At 38.2% G+C, this 24,820-nt stretch overlaps 1 protein-coding gene across 1 annotated transcript in view; it reads right to left on the bottom strand.

Moving 5' to 3' along the window:
• Nucleotides 1-24,509, bottom strand: part of LOC149138339 (rac-like GTP-binding protein ARAC3) — a 54,418-nt gene extending 29,909 nt beyond the window's left edge. The window contains exons 1-4 of the mRNA XM_089451388.1: nucleotides 24,113-24,509; nucleotides 22,266-22,353; nucleotides 21,922-22,031; nucleotides 21,677-21,740 (exon numbers count right to left, since the gene is read on the bottom strand). Of these exons, the coding sequence (XP_089307514.1) occupies nucleotides 21,677-21,740; nucleotides 21,922-22,031; nucleotides 22,266-22,353; nucleotides 24,113-24,211 (361 nt within the window). The 5' untranslated portion in view covers nucleotides 24,212-24,509. The remainder of the gene's footprint in view (nucleotides 1-21,676; nucleotides 21,741-21,921; nucleotides 22,032-22,265; nucleotides 22,354-24,112) is intronic.
• Nucleotides 24,510-24,820: the final 311 nt, after the last annotated feature.

Here is a 24,820-nt window from a genome sequence, read left to right as displayed (position 1 = left end):
TAATGGAAATCCCTAATCATGCAACATGGCCTTGGCTGCTCCAACAATGATCTTGTTCTTGCAATCTGCCACCATGTTCTATTAAGGCTTATAGGGTGTGGTGAGCTCCCTCTTGATGCCCTCCTTGGCACACAAATCCTTAAAAAGGCATTGGAGATATACTCCCCTTTGTTATTTGATCTCAGCACTTTGACCTTTCCTGTCTGGTTCTCGACCAACGCTTTGAAATCCTAGAACTTCAAGAACACCTCGTCTTTCTTCTTCATGAAGAAGATACACATCTTCCTTGAATGGTCATCAATGAAGGTGACACAATACCTGTACCTCATGAGGGATGGAGAAGAGAATGGACCACAATCATCCGAATGAACCAAGTCCAAGATGTCCTTGGCTCGGTTTTCACTGTTAAGAAAGGATGTTTAGGCATACTTGCCAAGTGTGCAACCCTTGCACATGTAATGTTGGTTTGTGTTACATTGTGGCAACCATGTGGCTATCTCCCTGAGGATTTTCAAATGTCCCATACGCCTATCCCATAGCTCCCCAAGGTCTCAGCCCCACACATGGCCCTCTTTGCTTCTCAAGGTCGTGGTTGCCTCAAACTATAGCCTATAAAGGTTCTTCACCCTCACTCTAATCTGCTTCATGGCTCCAGTATTTAAGGTCTTGAAGTAGGCCTTTCCTCTGCTGAAAATGACCTCATAACCCTTGTCCTTTAGGGTTGAAATTGAAACAAAGTTCTTTTTAAGGCTTGGAACATAGAGGACATCCTTGAGATGAAGAGGGTTGCTAGATGTCCTTCTCCATCAACTAGTTGAAATATTCCCCATTCCCTATCATATGGTTCAATGCTCCATTGTCAATGTACCAGATTTTGTTGGCTATTGAGCTTGCCATGCAAACTGAGCGAGAACTCCTTCTCAAACTTGTTGGTCAAGGTTGTCATTGATGTCAATATGGCATTGTTGGAAATGGCACATATTCTTGTGATGTTGCCCTAACCTCATGCAAATCCTAGAAGACCTAAACCTTGTCTACTTGACTTGACCCTAGGTGCATAAGTACATTAATGAAATTCTAGATGTTGAAAGCCCTAGATGCTCATCTATGATGAAGAAGAAGCCTTAACATGAAACCCTTGCTATATGACATCCTTGTTCTTGATGAAGAAGCCCCAAAGCCTAAATGACTTGACTCATGATAATGATGATTGTTGAAGGTCATGAAGAAGCCCTAATCCTAATAAACTTAATGGCCTAAGTTTATGATAAAGGAGCCCTAAAAATTGATTGCCTAAATCTTAAAGATAAAATCCCAAAGGCTGCCTAAAATGAATAATAATGATAGTTTCACAAATATTATTTTATAGATGATCAAATGACCTTATCTAAGCATGGAATTGGGATAGGAATGTAGAGGAGGTCAAGCCCTTTCCAACGAGCTATTACACGCCCTCTAACTCTTCGTAGATTGGGAGAAAATGTTTTTTTAAGATGAGAAAAATATAAGCCTAGCCGACCTGTGTAGGCTCCCTCCATGGCCAATAGTCGTGTCTCTTCATTCATGGTCAAAAAACCAGTATAAATACAACATTGACACTTCATTTCGACATCAGTTTTGGTGAAGATTTTTCAGGAATACAGAACAGCGAGATAGGAAGTTGAGAAGGGCAGTCAAGGGTATACCAGAGACTTGAGGAATCCGAAAATTGCAGGCAAACTACAGGTCCAAAAATTGCAAGAAATCACAATGAAGAGAACAGGAAATTAATTGTTTGGGCAACTCAGGTACTATTACAAAACTCAGATCCCGAAGCAATTAGTCCAGCAATCAAACTTACACCTTGAGGACAGCGGACAGTGGTGGTTTGAACAATTTCACCTGAGATATTAGCTGTGGTTAGAAGCTCAGACAACAAATAGTACACAGAACTTTGAAGGACAAACATCTCTTCCAGGAGTCTTGTTAAATTCGGATCTCTTATCAGCTATCACTCAGACCTGAATTAGAGCTTGGTTCTGTTGAAGCCACCATACTTCATTGCAGTCTCGTAAACAACCCTCATCTCTTCAGCTCAGATTTGATTGCAGTGGGCAGAGATCAGTTCTTTGGGGACTCGGACACCTTGAAGACAGCATTGTAAAGCTCAGTAAGACCTTTTGTCTTTGCAGCAAGACACCTACAGGACTGCGTTGTATTCTTTGGTGATGAATTTATAAACTATGGTGACAAAAGCAGTTCAGACCCTCTTCTACGGTGCAACAGTGAATAATACACTTTGGATCCTTAACTACAGTGAGCTCAGATAGGACAGTCTTGTGGTTTGACAAACCAAATCTGTGAAGGCTCAATGAAAGCTTGCATTTCTGTGAAAGCACCAACAGTTAAGGCTGCTCTGATCCCAAGATTTTTGGACATTGGATAAACCAACACTCCCCGTGTGTTTTGTGACATGGACTAACCACCTCTCATGGATCCTTATCTTTGGCGATGCGATCATTGACTAACACCTACGGGTTTTGGTTTAACGGCAATCGTGATTCCCAACAAGTGGTATCAAAGCGTAGGTCACGAGTTCAATACACACTTGGCTCGTGTTGGGGGGGAGATTGTTGGACATTGGATAAACCAACGTTCCCCGTGTGTTTCATGACACGGACTAACCACCTCTCGTGGATCCTTATCTCTGACGATGCAATCGTTGACTAACACCTGCAGGTTTTGGTTCAACAACAATCATGATTCCCAACAAAACTTGGAATTGAATTCATCTACTTTTGTCGACGCTGCCACTTGGTCCTTCTCAGACCCCTTCTTCCTAAGTTGCAGGAAACGTAGGGCAAGGGGGCGTTTCCGTACGGAAACAAGTACGAAACGCTGAAACGCATGTGGTACGGCCCTGAAATGCGTTTCAAGCCATACTGCCACGTTTCACGAAACTGAAACGTGGCCAGTACGGCCTGAAACGCGTTTCAGGGCCGTACGACTCACATTTCAGCTTTTTACTTGTTTTTTTTTTTTTTCTAATTTATTTTTAGGTTATCCTAATGACTTCTAGTTGCTTCCAGATACCTGTCTAAAGTTATAAAAGTGAACTTTTGCCCTAGAGTTGATATGGAGAAAGTAGAATTTTAGATCTCATTCAAAATCCAGCAGACTTATCTGTTTTTTAGGATTTCAGAATTGGGGGATTGCAATGTTTCCATTGGATTTTATCATGTACAAGGGTATGGAATTTGTATTTAATCAAGAGAACCAAGCCCTCTATGCAGGGGAGACTCCCAATAATCAAGAGCATGTACAGTACTAGGGTATAAAACTTGTATTTAATCAAGAGCACTAAGGTCGTTCAACTATGTAGGAGGAGACTCCCAATCAAGCACGAGACAAGAAATTAGAAATTTCTCGTGGCTGATTTTGGATATTTCTATTTTCATTATGTGATCATTCATGAGTAAATGTGATGTAAATTTACAGACTTATAGTTTATATATTGACAATTGACAATATTATCATAATGTAATACATTAGAATGTATCATATATGCTTTATGATTGCACATATTTCTTAAACGTCCTAATATATATATATATATATATATATATATATATATATATATATATATATATATATATTTGTGTTTCCTTGTTTCCAAAATTTGGGGAGGTTGGGTTTCGTATCAGTTCCCGTTTCGGAAACTCGTACCCGTTTCCCCGTTTCATGCAACCTAGCCTTCTTCCTTTGTGGACACTTGGTAGCGTAGTGTCCAAACTGATGGCACTAGAAGCATTTTATCTTGTTGAGATCCTTCTTTTCTTTCTTGCCTTTAGAGTTGGACTTGGCCCCTCCTGCGCTCTTCTTGCCCTTGGCCTTGCCCCCTTTGCTAGCTAGGGCAAATTTCTCCTCGTCCTCATGCTTAACATGAGCTCTAGATCTAGTCTGCCTCCAAATCTCCTCTTAAACACAATCATCCCACAACCACTCCCAGCCTATAAGATTCCCTGCCACTCATTGCATCCTGGAAGTTATCCCACGATTTGTGAAGCCCTAGTAGCGCAAGGCTCACCATATCTGCTTTAGGTACTGTCTCCCCCACACCAGCCAACTCGTCCTTCACATGGGTAAACCTACTGAGATTAGAGATTATGGGCTCAAACATGCCCATCCAAATATTTCTAATTTTGTCCTTGAGCACAAATTTCTCGGCCTCACTTGAGCCATGGTATAGGTTCAGAATGGTTGTCCACATTTCTTTGGCAGTCTTCTTACCGAAAAGATGTGGTGTGATATGGTCTTTGACTCCTTCAAGAATGATCCTTCTCGCTCTTGCATCATTCTTGTTATGTTGAACCAACTATTGAAGATTAGTTGGTGTAGCTCGTCGATTCTCCACAAATTCCTTTACACCCTACTCCTCAAGCACCACAATAATCCTATCCTTCCATGACCAAAAATTCGTTGCTCCCCCCAAATTGTGCTATGGTCTCAAACCCTGGTAAGGCATTCGCTGGTCAAATTCTTCAAAAACCCTAATGTGTTAGTCTAACTAGAACATTTGCACTTTGTGGGTCAAAACCCTAGCTAGAAACCCCAGCATAACCTTTTGGTTGTACTACGCATTAGAGCTATTCCTGAGGTCGAAAACACGGGTGTTGGCCATCACTCAAAGACATGGCTTTGATACCACGTTATTTTTCTTAAAACTCAGCTACCTAATCTATGAAATTTTACTAAACAAAGATTTGAAAATAGAACTTTAACTTTAACCCACAAATATACTGAGTTTACTAACTACCATGCAGTGGAAATTAGGAACAATTGAAGACAAACACACCAAAAAAATTGAACACAACAAATTTACCTAAGAAACCCAAACTATGAAAAACCTACAAACTTGGTGACTTCTATTATAGGTTGTTTCAACAAAAATATTGTTCAAAATAAATTTACAATGAAGGGAAAACTTCTCTTGTGTCTACAATTTCCTCAACACATTGATACACCCTCTCTCAACCTCTCAGCGCAATCAAACTATGCACTATACGAACTCATACAGCTTCGTACGGCTTGAACATATCCTCTTTTGCGCATTGAATGTGGCCTAGTTGAAGTATACACAGGCTGGAAAAGATCTGAAGTTGTAACAACATCTCTTTATGCACGTATTTACACTGATCTGAAGCCCTGGTTCGTTGAAACCCTAGCCTGAAGTGTTCTCTTCTTGTTTCCCTCTACTGCCAAGTTTCTCTTGTGCATAATGACCAAGTTCTGCGCCATTTTTTCCTCTTAGAAGTCCACTTGAGCCCACCAATCACACAAAGGGCTAAGATTAAGTCTCCCTCAACAGTTGAGATTGCTCCACTTCTTGACTATAGGAAAATTTAAATTTTCCTAAGTCAAGGAATAATTAAAAAAAAGTGCAACTACACCTTTGTCCCACTTGTGGATCCCTTTGCCAAATTTAGCACACCTCTAAATTTGGATGCACCCTTCCTCCTCTAACTCCATTTAACATATTTGAGGGTGATTGTCACACAACTTCATCTCCTCTTGGAACTTCTAGAACCTCTAAAACTAGAAGAAGAATAGCAAATTTCCTTAATATTGGTATGAGGGATGAACGGATGCAAAAGCGTTGTAGTTTCTTTGTGCTTGTGGTATACCATTCAATGTGCTTCACTCCCCTAATTGAAATGATTTGGTTAGGGCCATCAATGAAGCCCCAAAAGGATATAAAAGCCTTATTAGCACAGAATGCTTAGGCACTGCAACAATGGCTCAGATCGGGGGTTGTCACCCTGATCCCCAATCTCTCCATTTAAGTTCTCACCCAATACCAGACTAAGGGGGGTAGACCCTAAGGAAATGGGATGAAGAAGGACTAGTTGGGAACCAACCAATTCAGGAGACAAAGTTGAGTGACCAAATACTCGTTTAGATCTAGCAAGACTTAAATGATTCGATCAGATTTATAGGATTGATATCAGTGCCTTGTGGAGTCAAATATCTTGCTAAGAAGGTTAGGACCAAGCACGGGATGGACAACTGCCACTAAGAGATACACGATGTGATTAGCAAAACGATGAGTGAGTAGTCTTGGGATAAGATAGTTTAACGTTTAAGTACTTAGTATAAATTAACCTTATAACAAGAATACTTAATGAAGATAATCCTACACAATATGAATGCAAATAGGATACAAAGATGCCAAAGATGTAATCATTCAAATAAATAACGCCTCTTTAAGAAAGAAGCGAAATTGACCATAAACCAATGATTTTAATGTCAAGAGAACTTAGAGAATTAAATTATTTAGCCAATCTATATTCGATGACACCTCTTCACGATCAACACTCTCATTAGGAATTTTCCAAGATAATGCCAAATTACGTAGATGCTCAAAATACTCAATTTTAAGAATATGAAGATAAATAATTTTCCACATGTCCACAGTAGAGTATTCAATAAAAATGTTGATCACAAGTACTTGAAAAATTATCAAAACTAATTATTCAAGAAAATCTCCAATAACTCAAGTAAATGGATCCAAACTTAAAGTTAATTTCCTTCTTAGACAATGAACGATCTCAATAATTATCAAGCATTAAAATCAATGATCACAAAACTTAGTTGAAGGATGCAAATAATGAAAGCTTTAAGCACTTAAATTTCAACGATTTAATATTTTGGATAACAATGAAATTTAGATGCTAATTAATGCCAAAACACCTCTTCAAATAATTCTAGAACTTTTTAATTTTTCTAATGTGTCATATCCAAAAAGAAATATTTTCTTTTCTCCTATGGTCAAACTTAGAGAAATTTAAAAGAAAACTATATGTTGCCTTGACTATAGAAGAATTTAAATTTTTACCACAAAATTTTTTTAAAGATTTAAAAGCCTCAAAAACCCTTATCACAAAAAAACCAAAAAAGGAACTCTAGTCATACCTTTATTAAATTTAATGTGATAAATGATTTTTTGATGTGGTAAATCAAAAATTTATTTTTTTTTAAAGGCCAACAGCCACTTTCAAAAAAAAAATATCTAAGTATTGAGATGAAAAAAATTAATTAATTTTTGTATGGGCCAAAAGGTCAGTTAAAAAAATTAAATATAATGTTTCTATTGGGAAGTCTTAACACCAATGTGAATAAAAGCAAAGAGGAGCTCGGGCCAAGGAGGGAGGAAAGGTGGCACTGCGGAATGGACGTCGATTGAGGAAGGAGCGACAAACGCAGGGGTTGAGGTAGAAAGGGACGCAACAGGAGTTAAGGAAGAGGGTCAGGAAGGATGCAAGGGACGCAAAAGAGAGGAGATTGTGGGATCCTGAGGCAGCTCACACAGAGGATGAAGGGACGCAGAGAGAGAAAGAAAAGGTTGCAGAAAAAGCAGGAAATGTAGAGGAAAAGGGGGTTAGCAGCAAGGAAAAATGCAGGGATATGATGAGGGTTTAGCAAGGAACGAGAGTTAAGAAAAACGTAGAGGAAATGGCAACGCGGAGGGGAAGGGACGCCTGTAGGAGAAGAGAAAATGCGAGCAAGTAGAAGAGAGGGTTAGTAAAAACACAGGAAGAGGGAGCAACGAAGTTAGGAGCTAGGGCTAAGGCACAAAAATTTATTCGTAAATCAAAACCCCTAAAAATTAGAAAAAGAATAAAAAAATAAAAATTGCCCAGAAAAATTTTATGAAGAAGAACCAAATCTGAAAAAATAATTAATTTGATGATTTTGACGGAAAATTTCCTACAAAAAATTTGTATTCTGAAACAAGATTTTGCCCTCTAAGGCCTAGATCCTGCTCAGATTTTGGAATTTTCTTTGAAAACCTTCAGATCCACACCTGCACAAACGATAAACAAAACCCAATAAACGCAATACATATACAAAAATTTGAAAACAAAAACCCAATCCCAAGTTAGAAATCAAAATAAATATTTGCATAATTTTCAAATCTACACAATATATTACAAGTCTTTCAGATTTGTGGAGTATAAGTCCGACTCCGCTCCCAGATATGAAAATCTAGGCTTTTACTAGCCAGATCTATCTTTTAATTCGATATATAAAAAGATAAAATAAATTTTTATTTAGGCACAAGCTCAAGAAAACCCTGCAAGAACAGATCTTAAGATAAGCTCGGGGAATTAGATCCAGAGGGCTCTTGAAATCTTATTTTCTTGAGAGTCAGTTGGTCTAGCCGAGGACTTCCCCAAACGCCTAATTTTAAATCCGAAATATTTCTGCACACTTGAAATTAAATTGTTAAATCAATAGAGAAGAAATAAGATAAAAATAAAATTTTCAAGAATTATACATACCCACTAATTCAATCCAATTAGAATTCTTATCCTAAATCCAGTAACCTAAGCAAGGTACCTGTGCAATAGATTACTCTACAAGCGCTATTAATCAACAATTTATTGAAATAATTACCAGCGGAATAATAAGAACAAGATTACCATAAAATGTTGGAGAGGAACACTACCATCAAGTAAAACCCCAAAGACATCATTTGTATTATTCCAAAATAGAGTACAAGAGAGTTTCGAGAGCAAGTACATGATTCAGTGATCGGATGATTGGAATGACAAGTGACCTCTAATTTATAGATTAATTCTCCAACAGCTAGTTAGTTTGATCCCTGTCAAAATAATCTCGGCGATTGAAAAAAATTTAATTATCTTTTAATCTCCTCCATTGAAATTATTTTATTTTTAAGGAAATTTGAATTTTTCATTTAATTGAAGTGTCTCTTCCACTCTTCATTATGGATAAATGGTCAACCATTCCATTTTATTCCACACGCCCATTGCTTAAACAAAGTGGGTTGAAATAGAAACTCAACCTCCAAATCCAAACAAATCGTAAACCTTTCCATTTCATTCTAAGCAATGGAAGATAAAAGAACCTCATTGCAGTAAATACAATCACAATACTCAACATAGCTATAACACCACATCCACAACCATACACCATTCCATGGTTGTGCCAAGGATTTCAATATCACACCACAGTGCAAGTTATGATGCTCAACCAAACCTTTAAAGAATCGAGTTTGTGCAACACTACGCTATTGGACAATTCACAATTGTGATGTTTTCGTAGGTAAAACTTTCTTATTGGAGCAAAATGTAAGTTAAGAATCATGCCCACAAAACCCATTAGAATTGGCAATCAGTACTACTACATTCCAAGGGTAGTAAGAAAGAGAAAAAGTTATTTAGTCTCAACTACGCAATGACAAAATCTCATAAATCATTCACAAAATTCATGTTGTTGATGATACACCTGCAAATTAGGCACAAGACTATGAGGCAACACAAATCTCTTCCACTGGAAATCCAACACAATGAGAGCAACAAGACACTTTTGCAAGAATATCCTAATGCTTCAAGACCCTACAAAAACGCCACATTAGCATTGTAATGTCCCCAATGGATTAATTTGCCACGGGAGGATGGAAAAGCCTATTCAACCCCATAGGATATAGACTTTGTAAAGGAAGGAAACACAAATTATCCAATATTTGGGGCAACATTGGATAGATTTTGGGTCTGTTGGGGCAAAAAGCCCAAATTTGGGGGTCGCACTTACAAGTTTCGAACCCTTCACATTAGATGAAAACCCTTGGAGAAATCTATAAATAAAGGAGAGTTGGAGTCATTTAAGATCATCAGTTTGGATTTGGTATCTTTGTTTTCTTGAGTGGCGACTCTGAGAGTTTAAGACCCTTTCTCTTTTGATTAGCTTCGATGGAGGTGATCCCACCCTATGTTGAGTTGATCCCACCCTACCTAGACACCTATTCCTTGTTCTAGCACAACGCAACTACTGGAGCATCTTTGGCTTGATTTGGAATATTATATAATTATTGCATCCGTTTAAGAAGGCCATACGCATCAAATCTCTCTTTGAGAATTTCGATGGGCAACTTACGCAGTAGAAGAATTTGTTCTGGGCACAAGCAAGCCGTAAGGCCACAGTCACGAGACCGCAGACCACAAACACCGCAAGGCCGCAATCATAGGACCGCAAACCAAATACACCGCAGGAGGGCCAAATTTTTTGTTGAGCACGTCACTATAGAAGTTGGTTACAAACTATTGAAGGCAACAGGGAACTTAGAGTATCTGTGGAAGTAATTTTATCAGTGTTCCACGAGGACGCATCCCCCAAGGTCGGGTGCACGCACCCCTTTTGAGGAGTCGTGGGGAGACGCAAGGGGGTGTGTTTCCCCAGTGTGAGGGATGCAAATCCCCAAAAGGGGTGTCCCCTCTAGTGCGTCCCCACTCGAATTTGTTTAATAACACAATATAATTGTTTTTTGAAAATTTACTTAATAAAAAACTTGAAAAATAAATAAATAAATAAAAACTAAACTTATAAAACAAAACAAAACTAAAAACTAAAAATTCGAAAGTTAAAATTTACCTAAGTTAACTTACCCATTCATTTCCCAAATTCTCTTCCTCACCATCAAGCTCTGTTCAGTTCTCTCTTGCCGTCGTTGAGTTGTGCTCCTTGCCCACCATCGAGCTGTGTTCTTCTGCCGTCGTTGAGCTCTGCTCTCTTTCCAGCCATCAAGCTCTTCTAGAGTGATGAATGATGAACTTAAATTTTTATATCAATGCAGATTGTAGAATGATGAATGTTGAATGATATGGATCAAAGTACTTGAATATTTCATTATTGAATTTTATTATCGAATCTCATGGTATGGATGAATGATGAGGATGGATCAATGTATGTCATTATTTAATTCAATTATGAATTTTAATTTTATGGGTGGATCAATGTATTACTATTAATCTATTTATGCTTTCATTATTGAATATGAACTTGAATTTTATTTACATATATATAAATAATATACCCTAACGTCCCCCCGCACCGTGGAAATTTCCCTAAAATTTGAGGGCACTCCCACACATCCTCCATGTGCGTCTCCTCGCACCTGCGTCTCCCCACACCAGAGTCTTGGTGGAACATTGAATTTTATCAGCCAACAAAATTCTTAGTAAAACTATTGATTTGTAGCTAGTTGAAGCAACACTTTGATTTGGTTTCAACACTCTTGAATTTTGACATTATATACTAGTGGAAACACTCTATTGTTTTGTTTTGGGCAACCAACTCTAACTTGTTGTGGTTCAACCAAAGAATCATATAATTGTTGGAACTGGACTATGTAGCCTAGTGACAGTTGAATATTGGTTTATTAATTGTGACAATTACATATCGGTGGTGGATTATTGGCTAGACATAATTTATCTTATTTGCGCAGTCACGCTTAATTGTTGTTTTTTTATTGGAGAATCATATTTCTATGGAGGTTTTTATATGCATGCATACATAGAAGAATTGCTACTATTGAATTGATGTGCATTGCTATTACATAGTTGTTCTGGTTGGTTTTGGAAAAACCCTAGCCAAAGATAAACCCTATGGCCTAAAATTACCCTAAGACATTAAAGTGGTATCAGAATTGTGCATCCTGCCAACTTGTGAGGGTATGAGCATTGTATGCTTTCAAGTGATACAAGTAATGTTACAGTCAGAAAGAAAAGAATTAACTGCAATAGAGCCATAGGGGATAGGAATGAACGAGCAGGACCAAATCTCGATAATCTCTTACATGTGCTACTTCTTGGGCAAATAGAAATAACCAATTTGATAATACAAGGGAAGCAACAAGGGTAACAGCAAATGACACAACTCATAGAGGCCATAAACGATCTTGGTAATAATATGACCAATGGTTTGAATGTTTGTAACCGGACTAGTGCTGAAGGGAGCAACGGCCATAATACTGGCCCCATCAATACTTTGGCACAATCTAACGCCAAGGCAATCGATGGAAGTAACCATAAACCCTTACTTCCGAAATTTTTGGACAATCAACCAACCACAACCCAAAAACCAGCAAAACAGGATGGACTCTTTAATGAGTATTTTCGGGAGTATGAAGCATTAGAAGAAAATACACAAGCAACCATATCATTTTGAGAATACAACAACATCAAATACCAAAATAGACCCAAGGAAAAACCAAATCATGATTTGATGCAAAAGGTAGGAAAGTTGCCCATCCCCTCTTTTGATGGATCATCAAAATGCTCAACAAGGGCTTGGGTAAAAAAGTTGGACAGCTATTTCCGATTTAATCCCATGCAAGAAGCAAAGGCTATCCGATTTGCCACTTCACATTTGGAAGGAGAAGTGCATGAATGGTGGTACCATGGACTAGTCACCTTGGGACACTCCAACATAACATCTTATATGGACTTCACCCAAAGTATGATAGAGCATTTTAATTGGAAGGATCATGATATACATTTTAGAGAATTGGCACAAATCAAACAGATAGGAACACCAAACAAGTACATTGCAAAATTCAAATGAACAACACTCATGGTTATCAGTGACAGACCTCTCAGAGCAGCGGCAGGTCATGCTCTTCCTAGAAGGTCTAGCTAAACCATTACACAGATGGCTCAAGGCCTTCAAGCCTACCACGTTACAAGAGGCCATCACCAAGACTGGAGATATGGGAGGTGCAACACCAAAAGTGAAGACTCCATCCATACCACAAATCCGTCCAAAAGATAAGTACAAGAGGACATCTCTAAACTATGAAACTGAGAAGGATAGGTTGGATGAAGAAGCTTGAAACAAGCTTAGAAGAAAGAAGCTCAGTTTCACTTGCAAGGAGCCATAAGAACCTGGTCACCAATTTTTGGGAAAGGGAATGATTCACTACATTGAAGTACTATTTGGTAATGACAATGGGAGTGATACAACACAAACACCAAGAAAGGAAACTAGCATTTTTGAAGAAGCGCCATCCCTGAAAGACGCTAAGAAGCCACGCCCGAGAATCGAAGGAGGTATAATCACCACTCTCTCAGGAGTCCCTAAATATCACACCTTCAAAATCAAGGGTGCTAAACGAGGGCAATGAATCATAGCATTGATTGACGGTGGAGCAATGTACAACTTCATTGATGCAGTGGTGGTGGTAAGGAGAGGCATCCCTGCTGAAGACTTTGAAGGCTTCGAAGTGAGGGCAGTTGATGGATATCATATGACATGCACACAAGTACCACGTTTGAGTGTCACATTAGGTAAGTATACACTTAATGATGATTTTTATGTAATAAAATTGGCAAATACCAATGTGGTGTTGGGAGTACAATGGTTGTACTTGGTAGGAAAACTTGTAATGAACTACCAAGCGATGGAAACGAAATTTCAAGACCAAAGCAGCAGAAAGGTAGTACTAAGAAGCATGACCAATGGGAATCCCCGAGTTGTAACAGCCAAGCAAATGGAGGTCACACCCAAGCACGGCGAAGTAATTTGCAGGTCAGCTTGTAGAAGTACAAGTAACAGCTTACAATCTAATGAGTCAGGATATGAAGAGAATGTTGAGCATGACACATTCTTAAGAGATTGGAGAGCCCACCTCTTAGTAGAGTACTCCAAGAATAAGTTTGCTTGCAAATTGTTGGACAGACTCATCCATGATGGCAGGTACCAGCTGGTGGATGGGATCATTTTCTTTAAAGACCAGTTATATTTTTTCCTCAAATCTACACTCAGAAAAAGGCTATGTCAGCCAGCTGAAGTCACATGGGAATCTTACCCTAAAGAATGGGATTGCACAAGTATGGAATGGACCAGGCTAAAAACTGATAAGGGAGGCCACAAAGGAAAGCAAATTGCAGTAGCAAATTCTCCTGAAGTTGAGGGCAGTCTTATAAAAAGAGGGAACACTATACATTCTGGCTGTATGAAGCACCGCCAAAAGTGTGAAAAAGGAATTGATATTGCACTCCATACTGCAGTTCGTTGTGCTGCAAATTATTTTGGGATAGCAAATGCTATGAAAAAGAAAAGTCTGGTCCATAAGAATGAGACGTTTTTCATCTCTGAATGCAAAAAGGAAAACAGACCACCTGCAAGGCTGCAAGTGATGTGAAGACGGCAGTCAAACAGAGGCAGCATGGGGAAACTACTGCAACATTTTTATCTCCAACAAAGAGATCAATTGTATGCCACTTATTATTAGTACCATGGAAGATTGCTGCTACACCAGGAGAAATAAAATCTACACCAGCAGTAATATACAGCTGCGTTTTTTCCACCTACGATCCAATAAGAAGGAACAGCAACCATTGCATAATGATATTTCCCACCAGCATTATGATCATCAGACTGCAAGAGAAAAAAGTGGGCACTGGTATGCTCGGTATGACAGCTGTGAGGCACCTAAACATTCCATTGCTTGAGGCCAAGCGATGTTGGGAAGGGGGACTGTAACGTCCCCAATGGATTAATTGCCCACAGGAGGACAGAAAAGCCTATCCAACCCGGTAGGCTATAGTCTTGATAAAGGGGGAAAACCCAAATTATCCAATGTTTGGGGCAACATTGTATAGATTTGGGTTGGCTAGGGCAAAAATCCCAAATTTGAGGGTTGCACTTACAACCCCTCACATTAGATGAAACCCCATGGAGAAATCTATGAATAAAGGAGAGTTGGCGTCATTTAGGATCATCAATTTGGAGGAGAGTTGGAGTCATTTAGGATCATCAATTTGGAGTTGATATCTCTGTTTTCATGAGTTGGGGCTCTGAGGGTTTAAGACCCCTTCTCTTTTGATTAGCTTTGGTGGAGGTGATCCCACCCTATCTAATCCCTTTGTCTAGTTTCGGTGGAGCTGATCCCACCCTATCTAGATGCCTATTTCCTTGTTCTGGCACAGCACAGCTATTGGAGCATCTCTGGTTTGCTTTGGAAGATTATCTGATTTTTGCATCCGTCTAAGAAGGCCATATGCAACAAATCTCTGAGTATTGCGCATCCATCTAAGAAGGCCATATGCAACAATTCTCTCTTTGAGAATTTCGATGGGCAATTTACACAGTGGAAGAATTCGTTCTGGCAACAGGCAGGCCGCAGGGCCACAATCACATGACCGCAGACCACAGGCAGCTGCAGGACCACAGGAGGGCCGAATTTACTGTTTAGCACAGTCAGCCCTATTTCAAGTCTGTGGACCACGAAGTCACTATAGAAGCTGATTATGGACTGTTGAAGGCAGCAGGGGGGTCAGAGTCCCTGTGTAAGTAATTTTATCAGCCAGCAGAATTCTTAGTAGAACTATTGAATCTTGATTTGTAAGCTAGTTGAAGCAGCACTATGATTTGGTTTCAGCACTCTTGAATTTTGACATTATATACCAGTGGAAACGGTCTACTGTTTTTTCTTGTGGGCAACCAACCATAACTTGCTGCGGTTTTACTAAAGAATCATATAACAGTTGGACTTAGACTGTGTAGCCTAGTGACAGTTGGATATTGAATTATCAATTGGGATAATTAACCATCACTGGTGGATTATTGGCCAGACATAATTTATCTTATTTGGGCAGTCAGCCCTAATTGTTGTGTTCTGATTGGAGAATCATATTTCTGTGGAGGTTTTTATATGCATGCATAAAAAGTAGAATACCTACTGCTGAATTGATGTGCATTGCTGTTACATAGTTGTTCTGACTGATTTTGGAAAAACCCTAGCCAAAGTTAAACCCTAAGGGCTAATATTACTATAGGACATTACAAGCATCAAGTGAAACACACAATCCACTCAATTCCTAAAGCCTTGTTTTGAAAAATTGACAAGATAGTAAGGGCAATTTCATGAATCATTAAAAAAACACATATAACTGAGCACATTGCCTAGCAGAAGCACAATTTTTCTCTCACCAAAGAAGAACTGAACCTGGTACATGCGTATTGACTTACATGCAATCAACAAAATCGTTATTAACAGCTTGAAAGGTGATATATCATCTTAAGAGCCCACAAATCCATCAAACGTATGAAAGACCACCTTCATGTCAAGAGGGGCCACACAAATGAATAGTCATAACCATAGTTATCAGAAACAGACTGGTCATTGAACCAGTAGACTCCCCGGACCGGAAACCGGTAAAAAAACCAATCAACCAAAAATACATAAAATATTCAAATTTTAAAGAAAAACATATATATTCATGTGCCCATATCATTTATACACAAATAAGCAAAAGTTCTAATTTATATAGCATGTAAGGGTGCACATAACCAAAATAGCACTGAGTGCAATCCATCTCTAAACCAAAAATACATCAGCAAACAAGCTCCACATGGCCTCTAGCATCCAAAAAAAATTATGCTACAACAAATACCTACATATCATCAAAATCATTGCCTATATTGGGATCTTTGTCATCAATATCACCCTCTAAGCATTAAAATAAGATAGAAAAATCATAGCATGTCAAGTCAAGATTTTGTTTGAGTGATGGGTATTTTTTTAGTAGGCTCATGATAGAGGAGTTCAACAACCAATGCCACTAACATCAAGGTACATAGAGGGCTTGGTGCTCTTGATTAAATACTAGTTCCATACCCTCGTACATGAGAAAATCCAATGTAGCGTTGCAATCCCCCCAATCCTGAAATCCTAGAAAACTGTTAAGTCTGCTGGATTTTGAGTGAGATCTAAAATTCTACTTTCTCCATATGAAATCCAATGAGGTCAAAACCACTCTCAAACACCCTGAGTCATTTCATGGTAATGTTAAAAATTTAAGTAAAAAGATGAAAATGAAAAATAAAGGAGAATGTCAACTATTCTCCTTTATTTTTCATTTTCATCATTTTACTTAGATTTTTAACATTACCCTAAAATGTATAGCAATAGCAGGGCCATATGCTTGAATATTAGCCACCTATTCTGGGCTAGTGCCCAGCGAAGACAAACATTCAAAGAAAAAAAGCAAAACAGGCTCCACTTGTTGTGTTCTACGTGCCTTTTACTGTATCAAACTGGACAAAAATAGTTCAAGTCACCTGTTCAAACCGGTTTTTTCCTCAAAACAGTCAGACCAGTATGAACCAGTCTGCAGTTTGGTCCTTCTAACACTGGTCATGACATTTGGGCTAAATAATGCACCAACAACATTCAAGAAGCTTATGAACAATGTTTTGTTCTCTTTCATTTTGAAAACTGTATTATCTTGATTTCTTCAATTTATATATTTTCTTTATCATCTGTTAATCCCTCCATTTAATTCTGATAGATCTCCTAGCCTTATCTTGTAGCATTTCCCCCTCTCATGTATACAATTTTTTACTTAATTAATCCTCAAACCCTTTACCTTCTCTAATTCTTTTAATAATATATGTAAAGCTAAGTCACCTAACATGAGACACGAAGGACACAAGGATTCGAGTGTCGAACACAAATACGTTGTCCCTTGGGAACAGGACACGTTATATATTATTTTATTAAATATATATATATATATATATATATATATATATATATATATATATATATATATCAAAAATTAGATATTTGTTACACAAATTCTCATTCATGATACAAATTCATTTATTCAAACATAGATCTCCGTCTAGATGTAAGTTTTACAAAGTAACATTATGCATACAAATCCAATTGTGACATAACACATATTCATCAATGATCCAATAGGAGAAAGACAAGATATTGTAGTTTTCTCATTAAGTCATCAAAATCAAAATCTGTTACATAGGTAGTAGCAATGTCAATGGCAAATAGAAATAGCAAATACAAAACAACTACAAGCCTCAGGGCAATAGGTAGCTCATTAGTCATCAATCCTCATCATCAAAATCAGCATCGTTGTACTTATCATCATGGTCACCACTGCTCCCCTCTGTTGCATCCTCCTCCTCTATATCCAATGTCATCTTTGCATATGTTGGTGTGGAGGATGACCCCTCTACAATATCACCATCACAAAAGTGACAGGCTCTAACACTATCTCATTAAGATCCAAGTTGGCCAATGCCAACTCAACACTGCTATCCAAACCCATATCATCAGGAAAGACATCCCACATCTTTGTCTTTCCCTTCAACCACTCATCCCTCTATCTGTAAATAAGACGAAGGTTGTTGTGCGCATACAACATTGTCTCTACCCTGGATTGCTCAAAACTGCTCTTCTTGACACTATACAAATTCCCATATGTGCTCCAATTGCTCTCGCAACAAGAGGATGAAGTTGCCTGAGAGAGGAGCCTCATGGCTAATTGTTGTAGAGGAGGGCTTGTTGCCCCATGATTTACCCACCAAGAATAGGGTTGCTTAGCCCCCTGTCTCTAATCACATCATATCCTGCAAATCGGCCAGTGCCAGTGGAAAACTCTGCAAAGGCATCCTCCACCTCATCAATGGATGCTCTATCCTGAAAAATCCGCCTTAATGCATCTTTCCTCCCCTGTGAAATTTCCCCATCCATGTGAGGAGGGAATCTACGAGAAGGTCCACCATTCAACCACTCATGGTTGTAATATTTTGGGTTCAATGAGTGAGCCAAACAATGTAAAGGTGTCCAATTCTTGTCCCATCTGCTGACAAGAATATCCTGTATGGTGGTGAAGAAGGCCTTTAATGATGTCTCATACTCAAGGCACTCACCCTGTAAAATAAACTCAATCATGGAATCCCATCCCTCATAAACCTCTCCCATGATGGGTTGGTTTGTATCTGCAAATCGAAGCAAAGAAATGATAGGGTCCATGATCTAAAGCAAAGAGATCTACCCTCAGCCACCAAGTATCATCTAACATTGTGTCCTTCACTCTTTTTTAGGCTACTTGATCTATCTTTCTCCAAAAAAACCAAAACTTTGAAATAACCATGGCCCCAAGAGCAGTGCTAAACTCCCTCAACCTCTTCAACATGATGAATGAAGAGGCAAACCGTGCATTTGCAATCTTCAACAATGATAGATTGGTGTACTCCTTGTAGATAATGGGGGCATTTGTATGATTTTGTACAAAGTTGCGGATATGTCGTGCATCGCCAATAATGTTTCCAATCCAAAGCACATCAGAAGCAATAGATTTAAGTGCTAAATTCAAAGAACGAGTAATGCAAGGTGTCCAAAATACTTGTGGATATTTAGCTTCCACAATCATGCCATCAACCTTGCAAACAGGTGCATTATCTATAATGATTTGCACAAAAGAATCAACACCTACATCTTCGATAACTTTAATAAGCAACTCACCCATATATTGTGCATCCTTGTATTGTCCAAGTGCATCCACTGATTTCAAGAAAACTGGACCATTCAAGGAAGACACCATGAAGTTGATGAGTGGGTGTCGTGCTAGATCTGTCCATCCATCAGAAACAATGCTAACCCCAGATGTTGGCCATGTTGATTTAATAGGCTCAAGCATTTTGTCCACCTCTTTCTTTGCCTTCATCAACAATGTGGTTCTAAGCTTCTCTGACCCAAGAGGCACATACTCTGATAGAGCCCCTTGAGTTAGAGCTCAACACATCTCAATAAATAAAGGTGAGTGTACAACATTAAAGGATATGAAGTTCTAATAGAAAAAAAATGCAATGGTGAGATCAAGCTCTTCCCGTTTCTCTTTCTGAAAAATCTTGTCCATTGGACCAAGTGCCATTGCCTTTCTTTTTGCTGCTTGTCCCCCACCAGAACTCTCAAATGGAAATTTGTTGTTGTTTTTCCTCAAGAATGGAAGGGGGTCTTCATTCTTGTTTTTTTAGATGTTGCAGCCACCTTTGCCATACCAATGTTGGCCTCTTTTTCCATTTCCTTCCTCTTAGCTAAAGACACTTGTGTACATGCTGCAATTCCACAACTTGGTAAAGCCAACAAATGAGCTTTCACACAGTAATATGTGCTCATGAAATGATTTTTGCAATAGTTGCATTTCCAAGCAACATTGCCTCCTCCCTTCATCTTGTTGCCTGGCCCTTGCTCTCTTGTGACATATTTCCACAAGGGATATTTGTTATCTTGAGGTTGTTGTCTTCCCTCAACATTTGAAGTTGTTGTTGCAGCCCCACTTGCAATAGAGGGAACACTTGCAAACCCTAATGAAATTGGAAGAGGAGGGGCATCTCCAATGGGGACATTCTTCCCCTTCCTTCGCCCCTTCCCTGCTACCCAAGGTTGAGCCATGAATGCTATGAAAACATAAAGAAAAAATGCACAAATTTGTAAAACAAATGCATATGCAAACTGCTGTAATAAAAATGCAAAAAATGGAGAGAAAATGCACTTACCTGTTGCTTGAATCGCCTCCAAAATGCTCCCGGACCCTTTGTTCTTCGCTCTCGCACACCCGCAACAAACCCACAACAAGAGGGAATGAGTATTGTGAAGTTAGAATGGCCCAAATCGGCCTTTTGTGGCCGCGTGTAGGTCAAAAAAGCGTGACACATGTCTTGGAATCAGGACACAATCCGAAGGACACGTGTCCCACCGAATCGTGTCTGATTCGCCTGATTCAGGACACATCAGGCCTAGGCAACAAATCCGGTTTCTTAGATGTAAAGATATAATATACTTGTAATTTAATTCATTCCTCTGCTGCCCTTTACTTAGATACATATTTTATTCAATTATCTTATTCCTCTACCCTCCGCTTCTATTTACATATTTTATTCAATTGGCTTACATTGTCAAAGGATAATTTTGACTATTATTAGTCCAAACTCCATACATCCTCCATTAATAACATATTGGATTTAAAACCCTCCCTCTTCTTAAAATTAATATTATTATTATTTTTAACAAAAAAATGATCTAGTCTTCACCTCTTTTTTATATTATTTTATGTTATTATAATTTTATCACTAATTCTCTAATGAATATTTCTTTAGAAACCCATATATTCTATTCATCGGCTCACTCTTTTCTTTCTTACTAAGGTTCTGTTGGTTCCCTTGATGATCAGAGAGTCCACTTCAAACATGAGGACATTTCAAAATGCATACACAGTTCATTCTAGAAAAATTTACCACAACTTTGTCTTAGTGAACCTGAATGATGTGTTGAACTTAATTGGACCTAGAATTAGCATTCAGATTACATCAAGCAGATCCTGCAAACTCTACTCCAACACAAGTTGTATGCCAACCCAGATAAATGCTCCTTTTCCATGAAGAAAATTCATTATTTGGGCTACATAGCTGATAAATCTAGAGTACATGTAAACACTAAGAAGGTCCAAGTCAACCTTTAGTAGCCATTCCAACAACCCTTATGGATCTTTGCAAGTTTATTGACGTAGTCATCTTCAAATGCTCTAAATACCAAAAAGGGACTACTAGCTAAGCTAAAATTGTTGAATATGAGTTGTGCGCGAAGCAGTAAAAAACTGATGATTTTATACCCTATCTATGGCATTATGGCATCTACATACTCTATTTGAAAAACATATGACCAGCCAAAGACTCGCTGAGATGCACATTAAAAGAACATAAATATCGAAAACATCCAATGCTCCCGAGTCCCGACTCAACTGATCTGTCACATACATGTAATCTTGAAATATTATGTTATGAGAAAATACTGGCAGGCTTTGCTTAAAAGGCAGATAGTTAATATATTACTAGTCTAACTTATAGGATATCAATTTATGCACATCTGCTTGTCATTTGGTGTAAATGTTAATGCATTTTATAAGAATGGAAAATCTGGATTCAAACACTTACTTTAGTAAGCAGGAAAAACCTTCTGGAAACATTTTTCTAGCTTGGAAATGTTTTGAATTAAAAATATGTAACAAAGGAAAGGATCGTTTACCTAGTTTAGTTCCAACGATAACTATTGGAACACCGGGTGCAAAATGCCTCAGTTCAGGAAGCCACTGCACAGCCATTGTGAAACTGATGTTAGACAACCATTCTAGTAAACAAGACATCCTCACATCAAACTTTCAAGATATTATATTTGTTTGGGTGGAAAAAATGTGTCTTCTCAGAAGTTATTTCAAACAGAACCCAAAGAGGAAATAAGATTGCATAAAGCACAATCCACATAAAACAAACCTTTTTGGTAATATTCTCATAGCTTGGCTTGCTAATAAGAGAAAATGCCAGAATAAAAACATCTGCTCCCCTGTAGCTCAGAGGTCTTAATCTATTGTAGTCCTCTTGACCTGTTCCAGCAAATTTTCAGAAAAAACCTAAAATCTAGACTCCTAGAATGGTTACTCTTTGCAATAACTAGCAATGCACAGAAAATGACTGTTTAAGAACTTTAAACCCAAGAAAACACATCTAGGAAAAAAAAGGTATCCTACAGTTTAACATGAAATATAGAATGTCTTTAAACAGAGACAACCCACGAACAAGCAAATCTTGGAAAAGAAGTCTGATTCCACCATTAGTACCTGCTGTATCCCACAGTCCAAGGTTCACGGTGTTGCCATCGACCACAACATTTGCACTGAAGTTATCAAAAACAGTTGGTACATAATCCTGACATCCACCATACAACCATATAATTAATATTGCAGCCTCAACCAGACATCAATAAAGTAAATTAAGACCAAATAACACCAAAAGTTGAAATGTGCACAAATCTTGTCACATGTCAGCTAATTTCTGCCACTATGTTCATCAAAATACTGGCCAGATATTCCTTTAAACCCCTTTCACCAACAAAAAACTATTAAATGTACTTGGCTTTCTCTGTTTTCAAAACATTGTGAAAAGATTGGAAATAACTGGATCAGAATCCAGCTAAATTTTCCCTGATTTGGAAGCACTGACGCTTAAATTAAGAGATCTATTAAGTAATCTCTGCCACAAGAAATTCAGACACTGTCCGATAATGTATTAAATATTTAAAACCCTTCCTGTTGACCAAAGGCTATTAATTTAACTTGTTTTGCCCAACTTCAAGAATACAGTGAAGTGCGGGAGATAAGTGAATCAACTGCTAACTAATTTTTCCCTGACTTGATAAAGCCTACAATTTAAATTCTGCAATATAATTTTGTTTCACAATTAATTCAATTCCAGCCAAAAAATACCTTAGAAGTTAAAACCCTTTCTGCCCACCAAAAAACATTAAATTTAAGCTTTCCCTGTTACCAGAATAAAATAAGTCCTGAGGGCTTAGCTCAAATGGTTGATGCCAATGTTGCTAGGGCATTGCTGATAATCCAGCAGGCTGGGCAGGTCGCTGGTTCAATTCCCATGGGGCCAGGCGCACTAGTCTACACCACCCACTTTTGATTGGGTGCCATCCTCAGAACAGGGAAGAAGTGCCCTTGAGTTTCCCTAGGGAATTTTTTAGTGCCCTGAGTTTCCCTAGAGAATTATTTACAAGAAAAAAGATACCAAAATGTAGTGGATTAAGAGGTTAATTCAACCCGTTGTTGTCATTGTTGTTGGGCACTTGTCTAGTTCTGTGTCAACAAGTGACCAGCTCGAATCCCCTTGGGTTAAGCGCAGTAATCTATGCGAATGAATTTACTAAAAATGCTGTCCATGGAATTGGAAAAACATCTTTAGGTTTCCCAGCAAGGTTTTCCCTGGAAAAATAATATTACTATAGGACAATGAAAGGTTGGAAAAGTTGGAAATAAGCAGAAGAAAATTATATGCTAACTAAAATTTTCCGGACCTTCTCTAACAATGGACATTATCTCTAAATCTAAATGCAAGAGACCCAAAGAACCGGCGACTTTTCTTTTTCGAAAGCTAGTGATCAGAGAAAACTAAACAAGAACTGGAGCAAGCATAAGAAAACAGATCTCTATGGCATTGGGGAGAAATCAACAAATTAAGCCTTGCAAATACAGCACGGCAGAGATAAAAATTAAATTAATTAAAATGCACTCTCTTCCGACCAAAAAACTGTTAAATTTCGAATTATTTTTCCCGATTTCCATAACACATTAGAAAGCCGAAATAAGCAGATCAAATGCCAGCTAAGTTTTCCCTAACCTTTTTAGCAAGGTACATTCCCCCTAAATCTAGCAGAGAGAAGGCCGAAAATCAGATAATGTCAGTGATTCTTCTACAGATCAGAGGAAACTCAACAAGAACCCAAACAGAACATTAAAAACCAAATCTCTCATCCCGGAGTAGACGAAAATAACAAAAATCGCAGAAATTCTGCTAATTCGTTTGTTCAAACACATCTTTCAAACACATCTCTCGGGGGAAGACATGAAACCCTTGCAAATACTGAAGTATCGAGACATAACATTATGGGAGCCGAACTTACAGTTGGAAAAGTATTGCTCGTATACGAAATGAGCATACAGGTCTTGCCTACAGCTCCGTCCCCGACAGTCACACATTTTATGAATTTACAGGTACTCATCCCCTCTGCCTTGAGATGATAGCCCTTCAATTCATCATTCTCCGTCGGGTTAATTAAGGAGAGCTGCAAAAATGCCCCTTTCCAAGGACCCTTATATGACCCTAAGATCAATCAACGAATCATGACCGCCACCACGTTTGCTTCCGCCAGAAACGATCCGGTAACCTCCCCAACAGTGTAGAGACAGGGAAACGTTTCTTCTCTTACAAGATTGTACAAACACATTCTTCCTGAAAAATTGTTGTATTGATAGTCTCGTTGGTGGGACTTGACTTCCAAACTAAGCCAAAGATTTAAAATTATACATCTCCATGAAAACAAAACAGAAAATGTACATATGAATAAAATAATAATGGTTCGGTAGTAATGCATTGACCTTGTGGTCATCTTCAAGTACATTACAAGTATTGGCAATTTGAATTTTACTTGTAATTGCTATGCCTTTGCTTTACTTTAAAGTTACCCTCTATTTTGAGAAATGCTTTGTAAATAATTTGGGTTTTTAAATTCTTAGGGGTAACTTCTTTCAAGATGGTAAAGTTTATTATAATATTTAAATTTTTTTATTTAAATAATAAATTTTAAATATTTTATGTTTGATGGAAATTT

Source organism: Pinus tabuliformis, chromosome X, assembly GCF_031772625.1.
Source record: "Pinus tabuliformis cultivar Carrire ecotype Pingquan chromosome X, CPIR1, whole genome shotgun sequence".
In the NCBI taxonomy this organism is placed as follows: Eukaryota; Viridiplantae; Streptophyta; class Pinopsida; order Pinales; family Pinaceae; genus Pinus; species Pinus tabuliformis.
Note: the sequence above shows the minus strand (reverse complement) of the source record. Positions and strands in the feature narration are given on the sequence as shown.